Here is a 17,142-nt window from a genome sequence, read left to right on the forward strand (position 1 = left end):
CAAGTGAGGCGTTAAAGAGGGGCCCTGTGTGCCCTATGAAGGTGTTTATTACAGTCATAGAGGATGTCAGGGCAGAATTCAGATGTAAGAACGTGTTTGCAGATGATATTGTGCTAACTGCTTAAGGTCCTGAAAGATTGTAGAGAAGATTCCAACTTAGCAATCTACATAGGAAAAACCAAGTGGATGAAGAATACTGTTGTCCACAGGATGATATGCTATTGGATCTACAGTCTGTAGAGCTGGTCCACCAGTCCATAGATCTTGGGCAGGCACTACAGGTGCATTATGATGAGCTGGGCCCAGAATTCATTGGGAAAAAGGGAGTGAGCTGTACTACATTTGGGAAATTCCACAGCACTTTCATTAACCCCAGCCTTTTTCCTAAAAATAAAAAACCCCCAACATTTTTAACACCAATATTGTTTCTATGATGCTTGTTGTCATTGAGTCATTTCAGTAATGTCCAACTCTCCATGACCCCATTTGAGGTTTTCTTGGTAAGGATACTAGAGTGGTTTGCCATTTCCTTCTCTAGTTCATTTTACAGATGAGGAAACTGAGGCAAAAGTGGTTAAATGACTTGTCCAGGGTCCCACAGCTAGTAAATGTCTCAGGTGGCATTTGAACTCAGATCTTCCTGACTCCAGGCCTGGCACTGTATCCACTGTGCCACCTAGCTGCCCCAGTAAATAAAATAAAAATAAAATAATATTTAATAAAAATAAATAAAAACCCATTTTTAACATTAGTATTTTTCTATGACACTATATGGTTGTAAATATGGAACTGTAGTCTCCATCAAAACTATGCTTTGTCCAGAGTGCCGAAGAGAGACCATACAAAAGCATGCACAGACTTCAGCATGTTACCAGTAGTGAATTGGGTGTTAAGGATGGCATAAAAGATATCAAAGAGATAAATATATCAGCAGAAGAGAAGTCGGGCTAGTAAAAGTAGGAGGCAGTCAGCCCTCATGCTGCATTGTACCCAAGGAACTTTAGGAGCCTTCGCGGAAGGCTTTTCCCCACCTCCCCTCACCCCATGCTACCTGGACACCACTGGACAGTTTAGGGAAAGACACAGACAAGAGCCCACAGGATGAGAAACCATGGATCCAGGAGCACTCTGCACCATTGGAGGAGGAACTGCCCCCATTGGTGAAATCACAGGTCTGTCCAAGGACTGACGTATGAGAATACTGAGGCAGAAGTACCTGGAGCACAAGAACCATGGCGCCAGGTCCAGGAGAGTCACCTGTGACACAACAGTGCAGTCTAGCACCTTCGGAGTAACTTGTAGTCTCCATCTGATTGGACAGATTTCCCTCTTTTCTGTGAATATGCCGCAAAGGGGGTGATCCCCCCATTGCCTAGCAGAAAAGAAACGTGATGCCACATTATGGAGAGTTGAGATTCTTCATGGTAGTCCTTAAGGTTACTGAAACTGAGAGCCTTGTAGGGAACTTCAAGTTGTTTTTCTTTCTCTTCTTGCCCTCGTCAGGAGGAAGCCCCTCAGCCCCAGGACAATGCCTCTGTTTTCCCTAACACTGTGCATCCACAACTGTCCAGACGGCAAAGCCTGGAGACCCAGTACCTGCAGCATAGACTCCAGGTGGGATCCTTCCCCTTCTTTCTCTGCCAGAATCCGTCAGTGAGCAAAACAAACATTTGCTCTGGGTGGTGGCTATTTAGAGCTGCTGCGTTCTTATCGTCATGTACTCTTTGTGGCTTCTGGGAATGTAATTAGGCCCATGCCCTGGGCCGAGATCTGTCATCAAACTCCAGGAAAATAAATGTCCTTGAGGTACTGATTGGGCAGGGGCAGCCTGGCCATCTGTGTTCCCCAACTGACCCTAATCTGAAAAGGTAAATAACTTATTTTTCAAACCCAGTTAAATCCTTGTTGTAGTTCTACAAATTATAGAAGTGAGTAACTAAAGAATGAAAAGGGTCAAAACTGAAAATGGCCATCAGTTCTGATTCTGTTCCATCTTTACCTGGAAGGCTCTGCTGCCTTCTTGTCAGTGACTTAACAGTGAAATATTAGTCTTGTATCCTACCAAGATACTCTAATTCTTCTTCAAGAGTATCCTCCAGGTCCAAGAAGCCTTCACTGATATATCCCGGCAAGCTTATTTCTCCTGAGTTCCCTTGTTCAAATGTTGTTGCAGAAACCTAGCCTCCTGTCCAAAGCACAGAACACCTGCCAGCTCTACTGTAAGGACCCTCCACGGAGCCTGGAACAGCAGCTGCAGGAGCACAGGTGAGGGCCTTTGGCCACACAAATCACTGTGCCTGGAGGAGCTCTTCCCAGGCAGAGCAGAGGCCTTCTGCTGGCCCAGGGGGTTAGAGAGTCTCTCTAACCAGGAGGGCTACTCGTTCTGCAGCGCATTAATTGAGGCATTTGCCTGGTAAGGACTAAAAGACATCACCTGTGCCTCTCAATCCTCTGGGGTTTTTTCTCCACTTTTTGTCTGTTGTGGTTAGCTTCTGGAGAGGACACCGTGAACCAAACGGGGTGCCAGGTGCTCCAAAGGGAGCTCATCAGGCATGCCTTCAAGGCCCCATTCTCAGAGCCTCCTCTGTAGGCTGTCCTAAGGAGCACGTTTTTGTCAGGACTGATTCCCCCAGTCTCTAGGTTTGGTGACTTTGACACATCCTTGCTCAGACCCTGGCAGTAGCCACCTCCCTGGGTCCTTCTTTGTCTTGCCAGCAGGTGGTTATTACTTTGCAGCCAGGGCACAAACCTAGCCTCGTCCTAGCCTTGCATGAGCTGGAGCCTCTGGCTTTCCGTATGAAGTTCCAAGTTTGAGAAGCTGAGAATTAAAGCTTGACTTTATGTCAAAGGGAAAAACTTGGGGGAACAGTTGTATTGCTGCTTTTCTCCTGGGAAGTGAAGGAGGTTGGGGAGTTTGGGCTGGGTCTTCATTTTCATCAAAGACAGAATCCCTTGAGGTATTTATTCCTTTTCCTCTCCCTGATTCAGGCTGCATCAGAAGCGACTCTTCCTCCAGAAGCAGTCCCAGCTGCAGGCGTACTTTAACCAGATGCAGATAGCAGAGAATTCCTACCCAAGGCCAAACCAGCAGCTGCCGCTTCCCCACCAGGAGCAGCTCTCCAGTCCTCCGCCACAGGCACCCCAGTCACCCCAGTTCAGCCTGGCCCAGTCGCTAAGCCCAGTGCTAGAGCCTTCCTCAGAGCAAATGCAATATGACCCGTTCCTCAGCCAATACCGTAAACTGCAGCTCCAGCCCTTGCCCTCCTCCCAGGGCCCCAGCTCCCCACCTCCCCTGTCATCACAGCTGCAGCAGCAGCCGCCACAACCGCCAGCAGCCCCCCCACCCTTACCGTTCTCTTATCAGACTCATGAGCTATCAGGTGCGGCCCCCCCTGAGCCAGACTATCCTCCCCCCTGTCAGTATTCCATGGACCCAGCTCAGCAAAGCAATGTAGCATTACCAGACTGTCCCAGGAGCTCTGGGCCAAGGGAGTCCCCCTCCAACTATGACCCGTTAGCACTCTCTGAGTTGCCTGGACTCTTTGATTGTGAAATGATGGAGGCTGTTGACCCACAGCCCAGTGGCTATGTCCTTGTGAATTAGCCCCAGCAAACGCAGTGTTCATGTCAGGAAGCAAGCAGGGCAAAGGAAAAGAGTGTGAATTTTTGTTTTTATTCCAACCTTGAAATTCACAGCTTATTTCCTGCATTTCCCCTAGTGGAGAAATGTCAAGTTGCCCCACTGGAACTGTCAGGGCCTGGCTGAGGCTGGGTGGTTAGTTCAGCCTGGCCTTGTCCACAGGAGCTTCAGAGGCAGGTACTGAACGTAGTTGTTAGACTGAAGATCATGCCCTTTGGGCAGATGGAGCAAACTTGAGGAAGACTCAGAAAATGTTTTTTTTAGGAAGGAATTCACACCTTCATTTTATACCACGTTATACCAGTCAATTATCAAGGGAAACCTGGTGAAAGCAAGGATGTGGCATGGCCTATTTCCTGGCAATAAAAGCAATATATTTTTCACTGAAATAAAGCAACAAAGTGTTAGGCGCTAAATGGTAAATCAAGAATGCTTCTGGATTGTGGGTACACAGGTGATTTTAAAAGAAAGTCGTATCGTGGCATTGAATTGTGGAGTGTGACAAGCTTTGTTCTTTGACTGATAAATAATAGCATTTCACTGATGTTGGGAGAAGCTAGAGATGAACCCCTTAGATGGGCAACTCACCTCCCTGTGGTGGACAGTGGCCCACCTCCTCAGAAGGTGCAGACCCCTGCAGAGAGGGGACAGGCCCACTGGGCTTGGGCTCTAAAGATTGCTATGACTCTCAGAGTCAGTGCTCTGTTCTCCAAAGATACCATCTCTGTGACAGAAAGGAGAAATACCTGAAACATCATGAAGGCCAGCCCTGGGCAGAAGAAAGAGCAGGCTTCTAGCACACAGTCCCTTGGGAAGACTTCTAGTCTGAGCAGCTGATCAGCAGGGGTCCCTCAGTCTCTTAAAAAGTAATGACTGTACTTTAAATTTACACTATAGTCTCTAGTGGTTTATTAAGCTTTGTTATGTTGGACAGTGGTGTCGGGTTTTAGCACGCGTTAAGGACAAGCAAAGGCGGCGGTGGCGGCGGCATCCCATGTGAAGGCAGGAACAGCGCTGTGCTTCCCTGGTTCTTCGACGGACAACAGCACCCCATCGTATCCACGCTGAATCCAAAGTCACATCAGAGGGGGTGTCCCACCATGTGGGATACAGAGTGCTCACGTCCTCTGCTGTTATGACTTGCTTATCTGCTTGAAATGTTAAACGTATGACAGCAATATTCAAAGAACTCTGGATGTGGTTACCATTTCATAGCAGACCATCTGCCAGTCACTTGACATTCATTAGTAGAGCTTAACCTCACCTCAGACCTTAGAATTTATCAAAAATGAGTCAAAAGCAGATGTGACTACAAGTCTCCTGTATACCTAGAATTAGTGATTACTCATTTGGACAGTGTCCCCCAAGGGTTAGAAATTCAGTATTAATGATGTGGAATAATTATCCCTCCTCAGAGTGGCTGCTCCTTGATAGAGCAGATGAGCACAATAAAGCACGAAGACCAGGGGTCCTGCACTGTCCCAGGTAAGAAAATACATGGAGATGCCTTTTTTCTTTGTCACAAAGTCCCCCTGGGGGACTGGGAGCAGGATGGAAACTTGAGGATTCCATTTAAAGCATCCCAGCTCACTCCCCCTCCCAGCATTGTTTCTGAGGCCCACAGTTGTTGGCCCAATGGAGCCAACTTGTCTGTCATCATGTACTTAACATTCTGGGTCAGGTGGAGAAAGACAAGTGGCATTAACCAGTTCCCCATGCTTCTGGGTTGGCTTCCATGCGATAAAGGGGCCAGTGGAGAGGATGGAATTACAGTAATTTTAAGTCATAACCTAGGGAAAACAACTAGTCTTCGTTCGTCTAGAAAATGTGTGCAGGGAGGCAGGGTCTTTACACGTAAGGATTGATAGTGCATAGAATTGGCAAAGGTGATCCGAGGTGCTTCTGAGTAGGACCCCCTGCCAGTTGTCGTATTTTAAGATTCCACAGAACTTAAGCCAGAAGGGAAAAAAGTGTTTTTGACATAAATAGCAGCAGTTGCCTTACATTGCTTCCTAATTTGCTAGATGGCAGGCATTTATTTTATTCATTGTGTTCTTTTCTAAGGCGATATTGATCTCTAACTGCTTCAAGTCTGCAAACAGTTGCTGATCCTAAAATGGCTTGATATGTTTAGATTGAAGGAGGATGGATGTGCTTTCAAAGATGTACTAGTGTTGTTGCCTGGTATTTATGAAATTGAAATACTTTCCATTTTGAACATAGGAACCGTTTCAAAAGCATAGGAATTCTGTTGGTTATAGATTTACATCTCAGTTCTCTCTCCATATCCCTTTCACTCAGACAACTGACTAAATCTCTCCAGAGGCCAGTTGGGTAGCTGACTACCCCCAGAAATCCCCACAGGGTCTCGTGGCACTAGAAAGGTCCATCCATTGAAAAAAGAAGCGGAGAAGTTATTCAGAGGTAAAAGGCATCAGGGACAAAGAGGAGAAATAGTGCACGCAGCATCCAACAATGTGGGGCCTGAGAGTATTCATTACCAAATAACTGAGGCTTGGCATCATAAGGATTCAGCTGGTGAGGAAATGAAACCTCTCCTACCTAGCTGGTCTTTGTAGACCAAATACCAATGGGTTTCAAGGAGAAATCAATAAATTCCTCTTAACAGGCTGTATTTACTGATGTTTCAGCTGATAAGCAGAGAAGATTCTTCCTACTGGTTAGTCATTTGCTGTGTTCCTTAACCAGTGACCTGTAAACTCCATATAGTTTTCTTTAAACAAATACTAAAATAACACTAAAAGGACATAGTACCACTGTATATTGATGCTACTTTGAAATAGCTGCTTCTGTTTGCATCTGTTTAACATTAGCAGAGTGTACACTACTGTATAGTAATTATTAGCTTCGTTATCTTGTAATAAGGGATGCCTCTGAAGAAACTTTGGTGAGCTGTACATGGGGTAAAAATTTCACATGGAGGAAAGTGCAATATGTGTGTGGTACATTCTTTTATTTTTCTTTTCTTTTAGATCATGGGGATTAGTCTTTTGCTTTGGGAAAAATGGCACCACTACTGTGAGTTCCAGTTCGGTGCATTTATCTTTAGTATTTACATGCAACTGATATGCTGGACCCTGTGAAGTAGTGTATTTCTAAAAAATAGAGGACGGATCTTCTACTTTTAAATCAGTGGTGGCTAAGCTGCACACCAGCAGGCCCAGTCTCAGCACCAGCTCTCTCCCCTCCTTTCAAGCATTATTTTCCCACCATTTATGACATAAGGGGATGATGGACAAAGGACAAAATGGGTGTCTGCCTTGGTAGCCCTCCATTATCCAAGAGACAGAAAACACTTGGACCACCACCAAGGAGAGACATGACTCAGGGACTGAGCCCATCCTAGCATAGACTGTTTTTCACCCTGGACCTCTGCCTCATACCTTACTCCCAACTTGACGGGGATGAGGGAGGAGAGAATTTGATACCAGTCTGTTTGTGTACCATTTTCCCCTTGGAAACTGACAGAATCAGGGGAGGGTTGGAGATGGGGATGCTCCAAAATATTGTTTGGGGGAACTGGGAGGGCCCAAGGCTACAATTAAAACATGGACCTTTCCCCCTTATGTTTCCATTTTAGCTTCATGATTAAGGAGAGGTGGGTAACTCCCTTCATAAAATCAGTTGAGAAAGAGCACAGCCCAGCTGATTTTGAACAACCTACTGAGTATTGGTGAGAAGTAGTATATATAGACCCATTAGTTATAGTAATAATGACCTCAACAGAAATCACCATTTGGGATGAGGCAGTAACCCTCTTTTATGGTTGCTCAGAACCTATACTCGAAGTATTACCTTTGTACCACCGTTTGTGCTGCTGCTAATTACCTTAGGATCCTAAGATTTGGGGGGGGGGCACCAAAATGCAGCTCACCCCTAAACCTTTAAAGGAAAAATATTTGTATTACTAGAATTTGGGGTAGGGGGAGTGGTAGATTATACCCAGCAACTTCCAGTTTACTCCTGCTGCAATTGGTTAAACTCTTTTAGGTACAAGCTCATTGAAAGATCCCCCAGGTAGGTGTAGGATTATGGAAAATTTCATTTCCCTGATGCTATTGCCCTTAGACGTCATAAGACTGTCACAATCAAACCACCCACGTTTTAGGCTCCTAATGCTTTCTGTTTTGCTTGCCGCTCAGAAGTCAATATCAGACCATTCTACTTTAGCTCACTATTTAAAATAAGTTCATGCTCTGAATAACTTGCATTCCAAACCTAATGAGTCATTATCTTTTAAAAAGCAACACTGATGTAATTTACCAATATTGGTCTTACAAGCCTGGTACGATTTGGAAGGCTTAGTTCCCAATTTTGACCTTTCTTGTTTTCTGCTTCTCACTTAAATGGCAAAGATAGGGAAATGTTAGGATGGAATAATGCTGTCTACAGAATTTATTGCTCCCTCTCTACTTTGGGGACTTGCCAATCTGATTTCAGCAGACTAATTCAGAGGCAGATTATTATCCTTCTCTTCTGAAATGTTCAATGGTGTTAAACAGATGATCATCTCTGATGAATGAGCATCTAGCAAGACTTTAAGGGTTGATTCATATATTACATCATTAAGATTCTCTGCTTTGAGGGGCAGCTAGGTGGCACAGTGGATAAAGCTCTAGCCTTAGAGTCAGGAGGACCTGAGTTCAAATTTGGCCTCAGACACATGACACTTACTAGCTGTGCAACCCTGGGCAAGTCACTTAACCCTAATTGCCTCAACAAAAAAAAAAAAAGATTCCCTGCTTTGGCATATGTGATCTTGTCTGAAGTCAGAGCGATGGACCAAACCCTTCTAAACCCCTCCTAGTTGTAGGTACCATGATTCTACCCTCCTCTACACCATCATGTATTCCTGTTTTGCTACATTTTCTCCTAAGAGAATGGGAATACCTGAAACTTGACTGTTTTTAGAGTTTTTCTATCATAGCTTCAGAGATTTTTAACAGGAATTTTAAACCAGCTATCAAAGGTTTCAGACCCTCCCCACTACTGATGAGACCTTTTTAGAGATAAAAAAAAAATTTGCTTTGATTGGACAAAATTTGAAATTCTTTCAGGGGAAAAGGAGGATGATATTTCAAAACAAGTAGGAATACATGATATCATCCAGAAAATGATCCCAAACATAAGCAGTATTAAGTTGGCAAAGTCAATCAACTAGTTTGCCACTGACTGTATCTAAATAGTCTAATATCTAGATATGGTTTAGACCATATCTAAACTGAATGAGTTTTTACCTAGACTAAGGCAGTTCTAGTGGTGGTAATACACAATTATTGGCAAAATATGAAGTCACATGGTGGAAAAGGAAGAAGATAGCAAGAATTAGATGCAGCCTTCTCTTTTTATACTGAAATAAAAACAATTATGTTTCTCCTTGCAGAAAAGGAGAAACTGCTTTTATTTCTGAGGGTGATTATTCTTTAGGCTGGTCTGTGAAAGAGTTAATTTTGATAAAATTCTGTCTAATCATGAATTTTTTATTTTAGGCTTTTTGGTTTTTTGGTGAGTTTGATGATTTGGGGTATCTTGAAAGCAAATCACAACTGTAATGTGAAAAAATCAAAATGTATCCCCGTCACCACTCAGTGTTAGGAAATTGTTGAAAACGCAGTGATCTTTGTACCAAAAGGTAATTTAATAGGGTTGTTTCCTGCAAGGAAAATGTTTTTATGTGTAATCCCTGTTGAATTAACAGAAAATAAAGGCAACAGTGTTTTTATTAGCACGCGAGTGAGCTGCATTTAAAGGGGCCTGACACTCCAAGGCCCACGGACTAATTGGTATCTGTTCCACTGGCTTAACTCCTTTGCTGTGAAGACCCTACATGGCATTGTAAATGTGTGGGGGGGGGAGGGGTAGGTTTATGAGCTCCAGGGCTTATTTCAGGCAGCAAAGGAGAGTGGATAATGTGCTCTCATTGACGTCAACAGGGTAAATAATACCTCGCATGTGTTACCCTTTAAAGCAGACTGCTAACCACAGCATACGCAGTGCTGCCCCACCCCCAAGGCCCCTGCCTCAGCTCCACTGTACAGAGCCTTGACTGGAATCTGGATACCAAGGTGGGGCAGTCACTCCACCATCAAGATTGGAATCTAAAGAAATCCTTTCACTAGAGAAGAGACTAAAGCCAACAGTGGGTTATAAAGCAACCCTCACCCACACAGATACTGGACTCCAGTAAATTTATATGACAGTATGGATAAAATAAACTACTGACTAGCCCCCGGTGATCCTGGGGTCATGTGACTGGCTGTCAAATTCAGATATATCCATATTCTGGGGGAGCCACTGACAGTGACCAATGAAGTGGTCCCATTCTGAGGGCCAATTTTCTTGCTAGACAGTACTCGTGGTACACAGTACTGAGACTTTTTTAACCTAGCATGGTGCTTTACATGTCATGGACACTCACTCAAATGTTTCTGGATGAATGAACTTGCCACATCGCTAATGGCTGACTCATTGGATACGTGTAGGTAGTAGAACCTACAGATTCCTGGGGAGAGAAGAGAGTTAGATCTTGGCCACACTCCTTCTTCCCCAGTCAGCCTATTAATACCCTTTTGACTAGAAATCAGGTAGACAAGGGAATCAGTAAATCAAACATTTGCATTTGTACCTAGCCACCCCCAGCATAGCAACAGGATGTTTTAATCGTGCTTCTATGGCACATTAAATTCTATGCCATTTTTAAACTCTAGTTGCAGCCAAAAACACCAGAGGCAAAATAAATTTGCTGAGACTTTAAGCAGCCCCTCAACCGTTCTGATTTCACAGAACTTGCCCACCCAAGCCAAAAAATTCTACAGTGCAAATGCACAATCTGAGAATTCCATTTTGTTTGCAAATGGAATTTTTACTGACAGCTTCTCTTCTAGTCATGACCCATTTTAGGTGACTACAATTTGTCATCTCACATTTGCTGTTTTCATGTTTACCACTTCTGCTGTCCCCATTCTCCTTCTAATATCTCCTGATATCTGGAAAAATTATTTTTCAATTTGAGAACCTGGCAGCATCAGGGGTAGGGAGCTAGCTGCCCAGCTCCATTCCTGCCCAACCTCACAGACTGTTACCATCCTAGGACGTTCACACTGTAAGTCCAGTCACTTGTCCATTGACACCCATTGGGGTCAGTGATCTTTTGAAGCCAGCCAGGTTTGGCTGCAGCCTCTGAGGTGACGTGTGCAAGTAAAGAAAGGAGCCAGCCCAGGTGTCCCTAAACTCTAGAATACGGCATCTGTCCAACCTGAAGATGCATGGGATACCAAAACTGCACTCTGCCAGCTTCCATTTAAATTTCAAAAACTATGCAGCATGATTCACCAAAGTTACTACTTATTCTAAAGTCCCTCATAATGAGAAGAAAAGATAGTTTGGCAGTATCTCTTCCTACAACTTGCCTACATCAACTCATTCATGCAATATTTATATAAGTATATTACAAAGCAGAACTCAGATTAACCATCTTTGTTAGAGTCTTCAGATTCCTTATGACAAACAGAGCAGCTAAATGGCAGGGTGGATAGAGTGCTGGGCCTGGAATCAGAAAGCCTCAAGTTCAAATCCAGCCTCATGACACTAGCTCTACACACACACACACACACACACACACACAAAGACCCTACCTCTATAACCCTGGGCAAGTCATTTAACCCTGTTTGCCTCATTTTTTCTCATCTATAAAATGATCTGGAGAAGGAAATGGCAAACCACTCCAGTATCTGCCAAGAAAACCCCAAATGGGGTCACAGAGTCAGACACGAATGAAAATGACTAAACAACAAAAATGACAAACTGAAGAACTCTGTGCTTTTCTAACTTAAATCCTCATCTCCCAACCCCCACGTGCCAGGACCCTAGTTTCAACAGTGTAGGCCTTTCTTACTCTCTCTCCAAGTTAAAAGCCGGTTTTGCCTGTTTGCCACTAACATTTAAAATGAGAGGCTCAGCCTTCACAGACAGGATTATGGGGGCTCTCTGGCCACAATGATAGAGATAATACTTCTTCCTCCTCCTCCCAACACCGTAACAGTGCTCTTATATAGGCCCCCTTGTAAGGCATTGGCCTTCAGAGCCAAACAGGAAAAAAAACATACCTTCGGTAGGAAGATCACCTGCCAATCCCAGTTACCACTCTAGAGATGATGAAAGAATAGGAAGGAAGGATGCTGAATCTTGAAAGGTGACTAGGTTGCTGTCCTGACATGTGTTAGCCTTGAGGGACATCACTCCAGCTGCTGCTGGCCTTCACTGGGATATCATTAGTTATTCAAGTCCCAGAAAGATGGGTGCTAGGTCACAAGCCACGACGGACAGAACCTGTCTGTTGTTTTGTCTCAATGGTAGCTAAATGGCTGGCTCTTTGGATAATCTCTGGCAAATCAATCATTATCAGCTTGGCAAGAAACTATATGCTCAGAGAGGGAATCAAGTTAAAAGAGAGTGGGGCTGCCCTCAGGCTAGGCAGAGGAGATAACTGCCTACATTGTAGAATTTTAAGGATGCCAGGAAAGTCCACATCCTCTTTGAAAGACCAGCCAGTGACATCTGACTGCCTACTGTTAGACATTCTTACCTTTAGGTTGAGGCAAAACTCAAAATATGAGTATACGCAGAGAGGTAACACATTAGGAATTATTAACACCAGTATGAATTAGTCCAGTCTCTTGTCCAGTGGCAAAATAGTCTAGCTCAGGCTTTGAAGGGGAAATGGTAGAGTTCAAAGCACTCTCCTGGAAGAGTGGGCTTCACTGAACTGGACTACAAGGAATAGCTGGGAGGAGGGGAAGGAGGCATTGTTTGGGGAGGACAAGAAGGGAAAGTAATATAATGCATGGACAGTAGAAAGGCCCCGACAAAAATCACTTGCTTCAAAGAGGCAGCTTAGTGGTGTAATGGATAGAGTGCTAAAACTGAAGTCACAAAGAGCTGAGTTCAAGTCCTGATTCAGACATTACCTCCGTGGCCCTCAACGAGTCACTCACAACCTCTTCCCATCTACCAAAATAAAAATGGGGATAACATCCCTTAGCTCACAGGATCCTGAAGATGAAATGAGGAAATGCAGGCAAAGTGCCTCTGCCCACCTTAAAGTGCTAAATAAGTATTAGCTATCGTAATAAGAACAACTATGACCTGTGAGCCTTGGGGTAATTCCTGAAGAGAGATGGGACACCGAGGGTTCCACCACATTCACTTCCAGGTCCTCTCAAAGTATGCCCATAGAAATGTGGATCTCTGAGGTATAAGGGAGAGGCCAGGGAGACAGGCAGGAGTGAAGAACATAGAAAAAGAATATTCACAACCATTAATATTAATCTAGGAACAGTCCAAATGCCACAAGCCTCACACAGGGACATCTGAAAAAGGCACGAGGGTCATTGTACAGCAGGGTCATGGCTAACACTTCAGAAAAGACACCCCAGCAACACCAAGAAAGCCCCCTCTCTCCAGAGAGAAGGCCAGGCAAGGAGCATTGGGCTGTTTGCATTTTCTGTATCATTCTTTTAGGTTAAAAGGAGTAGTATTCTCATGGTACCTATCAAGCTGACCTGATGTGACAGATCAGCTTGGAGCAGTGGATGAAAAGGTGGGAGACTACATTCTAGAGGGTTTTTTTTTTGACATTAGGAGATTCATCCTAGACTCTCTGGAGCCTTTCTCTCTGTCTCTGCTTTCCTTTCTTCCCTCCCTCTCTTTGGTTGGGGGGGAATGCCCATATTCCATCATAATGATTAACTGGAAAGTACCTAGGAAGAACAAGTGAGGAAGAGCTGGGGTGCAGCCCCGACTGTGTCACTTACACCACTGTAAGAGCTTAAGTAAATCAGGCTCCAGGCTGCAGGGCTGGTTTGTTTGTTTTCCACTGTGAGGTTAATACTTAGCAGGATGATTGTGGGGGTCCAGTGTATTTCACAATCATCAAATACTATGCAAATTGAAGCATTTTCTTTTGAATCTCCAGAGCTGACTCCCACAAGTCCTCCCTTGTAACCTATCCCTGTTTTTCATCGAGCTCTTTCTTACTAGACAGTTAGTACAGGTCACTCGCAAAAATCTCTCTAAGCCCCTTACCCCTTTGGCCTCAGTATTATTAGCTGCCCCAAGACAGACTCCTCCTGATTTCCTGAAACTGGGAGTTTTAGACAACAGCCAGATCTGGGCTTCTGGTAGGACTGACCAAAAAAGGCTTTACCAGAAATGAGCATTAACCCTGCTTAAATGGCTCTTTGTCCAACCCCAGTGAAAAGCTGCAGCTTTAAGGTAAAGGACAAATTCCCAGGATGAATAGTAGGACTGGAAGAATCTAAGGAATTATTACTACCAAAGAGGAACACTTAAATATTTGAGTACCTGCTTCTGCTCCTAGGATCCCTAGGATTCCACCAAGCACCTCTGAACCCCCAAATCTTCACCAGTACTGAGTGCCCACAGGCCAGGTTAAACCAACTAGAGATGCTACAGCTCTGAGGACTCACATTTAGAGTGTTTGCTTCTAAATACAAGGAAAATGTTCTCCCCAACTGGGTTTGACAAACTGCCCAGTCAATCGTCTTGCTTGATTCAAGAGAGCTGATTTTCTTGACAAGATTTGGCCATTCAAAGCTTCAAATGCCAGGCATCCACAGTCTGGTTAAGCTCCTTAGAACAGCCATGTCCAGAGCAGGACGCTGAACAGAATGCCCACTACTGCCCCTATGCAACCTTCTAGGAATAGGACTTTCAGTGACAACCAGTCATACTCCAACCTTACTGTGGAGGCCAGGCAGTCAGTTAAGGAAAATCAGTTCCTGGATCACAGGTACAGGCCATACGTTTGGGCCCATAAAAGCAGCCTTACACTCACTCATTCAGAGTCCTTGGTCACGAAGATGGACTATAGATATACAGAAAGAAATGAAAGTTGCACATAGAAACATCAGAGCTAAGGGAAAATTTTAAAAACCTTGAAAACCTAAGGTAAGGGTAGAAGGATGAAGGGAACAGAAGCAAAGCAGATGCATTCTCCCTCGATTCCTTCCTTAGTCACTGGAGGATGCAGGCTCCTGGCTCTGGTCACTATCTTTGCCCAGGACATGCTGTCCTAGCTTAGAAAGAGGAAGAGGAGGAACAGGGATTCAGTGACCCACAGTGGGTTTTGTAACCACTATTTATTGATGTTTCACTTGACTTCAGTCTCCAGCTCCAGCTCAGCATGGAGACTGAATGTCCCTCACAGCTGCTCCTTCCTACAATAACAAGACTGACATCACCCGTTGTCAGGGAAATGGTGTTTTGATTAAAATCATGTGACAGCTATTTCATGATTCAATAAACAAATCTCCATTAACTCCTGCCTGGCAACACACCATCCATCAGGAAGCAATCAACCACACTTCTGTCTGGAAGCAAAGTGAAGCCCACCTAAGAAGGTTGTGTTTTCAGAACTCTGCTTGATGACAAAGTAGAAGACAGCTGAAGGCAGGAAGTCCGATTTGGAATCAGGCTGTGCATGTTTTGAACACTGCCTCAGACACTTGGGTGATCCTAGGCAAGTCAGTGAAACTGCTTCATTGGTTACCTAAAAAAGAGAGAAAGTAACCCCCTCTGTGCTGCTTGACCAGGTCTGGCAGATTCCTCCAAGTCTCTTCCAACAGGCACTTATGGTGACAGAACCTTAAGTTGCTCCTCTCTGTCTTGGGCATGCCACCTTTATACAGCACTTTAAGGGTTGAAATTAAAAACAAAACCAAAAAACTTTTGTGACAGGGTATGGAATCTGCTACCTCCCTTCATGTTTTCTACATGGCTAGTTAACAATTGGCCCAGTTAAACCATTCCCCCAGCCCAAGAGAGAGACCTTGACACGGAGACTAAGGCACTGGTTTAGAAAAATACTTTGAAGACATCCTCTCATTTTATCCTCAAAACCACAGCATGAGGGGCTATTATCCCCATTTTACAGATGAGGAAACCTGGACAGCTGCTAAGTATCTGAGGAAGATTTTCACTTGGGTTTTCCCAACACTCTATCCGCCGTCCCAACGGACTGCCCGATACGGAAAGCTTTCCTGGCATTTTGGTAGTACCCAATTTCCATTTCTGCATCACACTCCAGTTATACTTTCCTTATGTGACACAAAATATAGGGGAACTCCCAGCATCATGTAGCATGAAATTTTTCAGGTTTAAGGCCTATATATTGCTGGGCTTCTGATATTGTTTATAAGACTCCCCCCAAATGAAAACAGAGGAAGGCAAAATCAAGAATAAGAGAAAAATACAACTTTGTCTTTCCAGAGAACCCTACTGCCAACCGCTGAGATGATCTCAACTCTCACAATCCTATCCTCATTTCAGGCCCATGACATTTAAAATTGTGAGAGGATACTGAATCTATTAGGAAAATCATGTTCCTGTCTAACCAGTGAAGTTCAGATTCCGATCTCAAATACTATTGCTATTGCAACTCGTCTAGCCTACATATCCCCAAAGTCAAGCTCTACAAGATACAATGCTAAGGTGCCCCAAACGTTGACTGACACGTACACTAATTTACAACAGCAAACTAAGCAGCCTGGACATCTCACCCCAGTGGGATGTAAATGACCCCACACACTGCAACATACTCCCATACCAAAGTCACATCAGATCTCAGTCCAGGCCTGCAAATACTGACCTGTGCTGAAGATCATCCAAATACAGGTATTGCTGACAACCTGTTCCCTTAGCCGTCCTCACACTGTTAACTCTCTGCCTGCAGGATTCTGAGCCAGGCATTTGGCAGTCTTAAGTTCCATGGAATACTTCTCCAGGAAACAAACTGTACAGCATCCCAGGATGGACAGTTCCAAGATAAACGGTCACAACATTAGGACACTGAACACCAGGTTTCATGACCTCACCTTTGGTTCCAATGCAAGAGAGTGAAAAGCCAAGATTTCTAAGACAAACATTTTTTTTCCTGACATTTCCCCCAAGCAAACACTCTACTGCCACAAGGGGGGAAAAAAATCTCCTTGTCAAGGATCCTTGTCCTTCATGAAGAGTGCTTGATGTTATGATAAACTACTCCAAGTAAACCAAACCCAACAAGTTGGCCAGCTTTACTTCCTCCCTCTAGCTTCTAACCTTTTTAATGTAAATTGAATTTTTAAAAATGCTTTATTTTTCAAAGGTCTAAGAACATCATCACTGAAAGAAGCTTTTTCCAAATGTGTAAAGTGGCAATTCTAAATGATTCTGTAATTTGCAGCCCTGGGGTTGAGGTCAGCCCCAGCTGTATTTGCCCTACCTATAACTTTGACATGTGTCTGTTAACTAAAGGGAGTTCTCTCCTCAACAAAGAACAGTGCCCAATGAGGCATGCAGTACATTTGGAATACTAAACAGTGAGCTCAGCAAATGCTTTTGTTTCTCTGAGTGGAAAGTACTACCTAGGAAAAATCTTGGCAAATATTAACTTTTCAAAATACCAGGAGATGGAACACAAC

General features: G+C 44.1%; 1 protein-coding gene across 1 annotated transcript in view; it reads left to right on the top strand.

Annotated features, from left to right (window-relative positions):
* SIK2 (salt inducible kinase 2) overlaps window positions 1-9,386 on the top strand; it is a 165,581-nt gene extending 156,195 nt beyond the window's left edge. Inside the window, exons 13-15 of the mRNA XM_020989792.2 lie at window positions 1,504-1,614; window positions 2,174-2,265; window positions 2,989-9,386. Of these exons, the coding sequence (XP_020845451.1) occupies window positions 1,504-1,614; window positions 2,174-2,265; window positions 2,989-3,604 (819 nt within the window). The 3' untranslated portion in view covers window positions 3,605-9,386. The remainder of the gene's footprint in view (window positions 1-1,503; window positions 1,615-2,173; window positions 2,266-2,988) is intronic.
* Window positions 9,387-17,142: the final 7,756 nt, after the last annotated feature.

This window comes from Phascolarctos cinereus, unplaced genomic scaffold (genome assembly GCF_003287225.1).
Source record: "Phascolarctos cinereus isolate Bilbo 61053 unplaced genomic scaffold, phaCin_HiC Scaffold_726;HRSCAF=1367, whole genome shotgun sequence".
Taxonomy (NCBI): Eukaryota; Metazoa; Chordata; class Mammalia; order Diprotodontia; family Phascolarctidae; genus Phascolarctos; species Phascolarctos cinereus.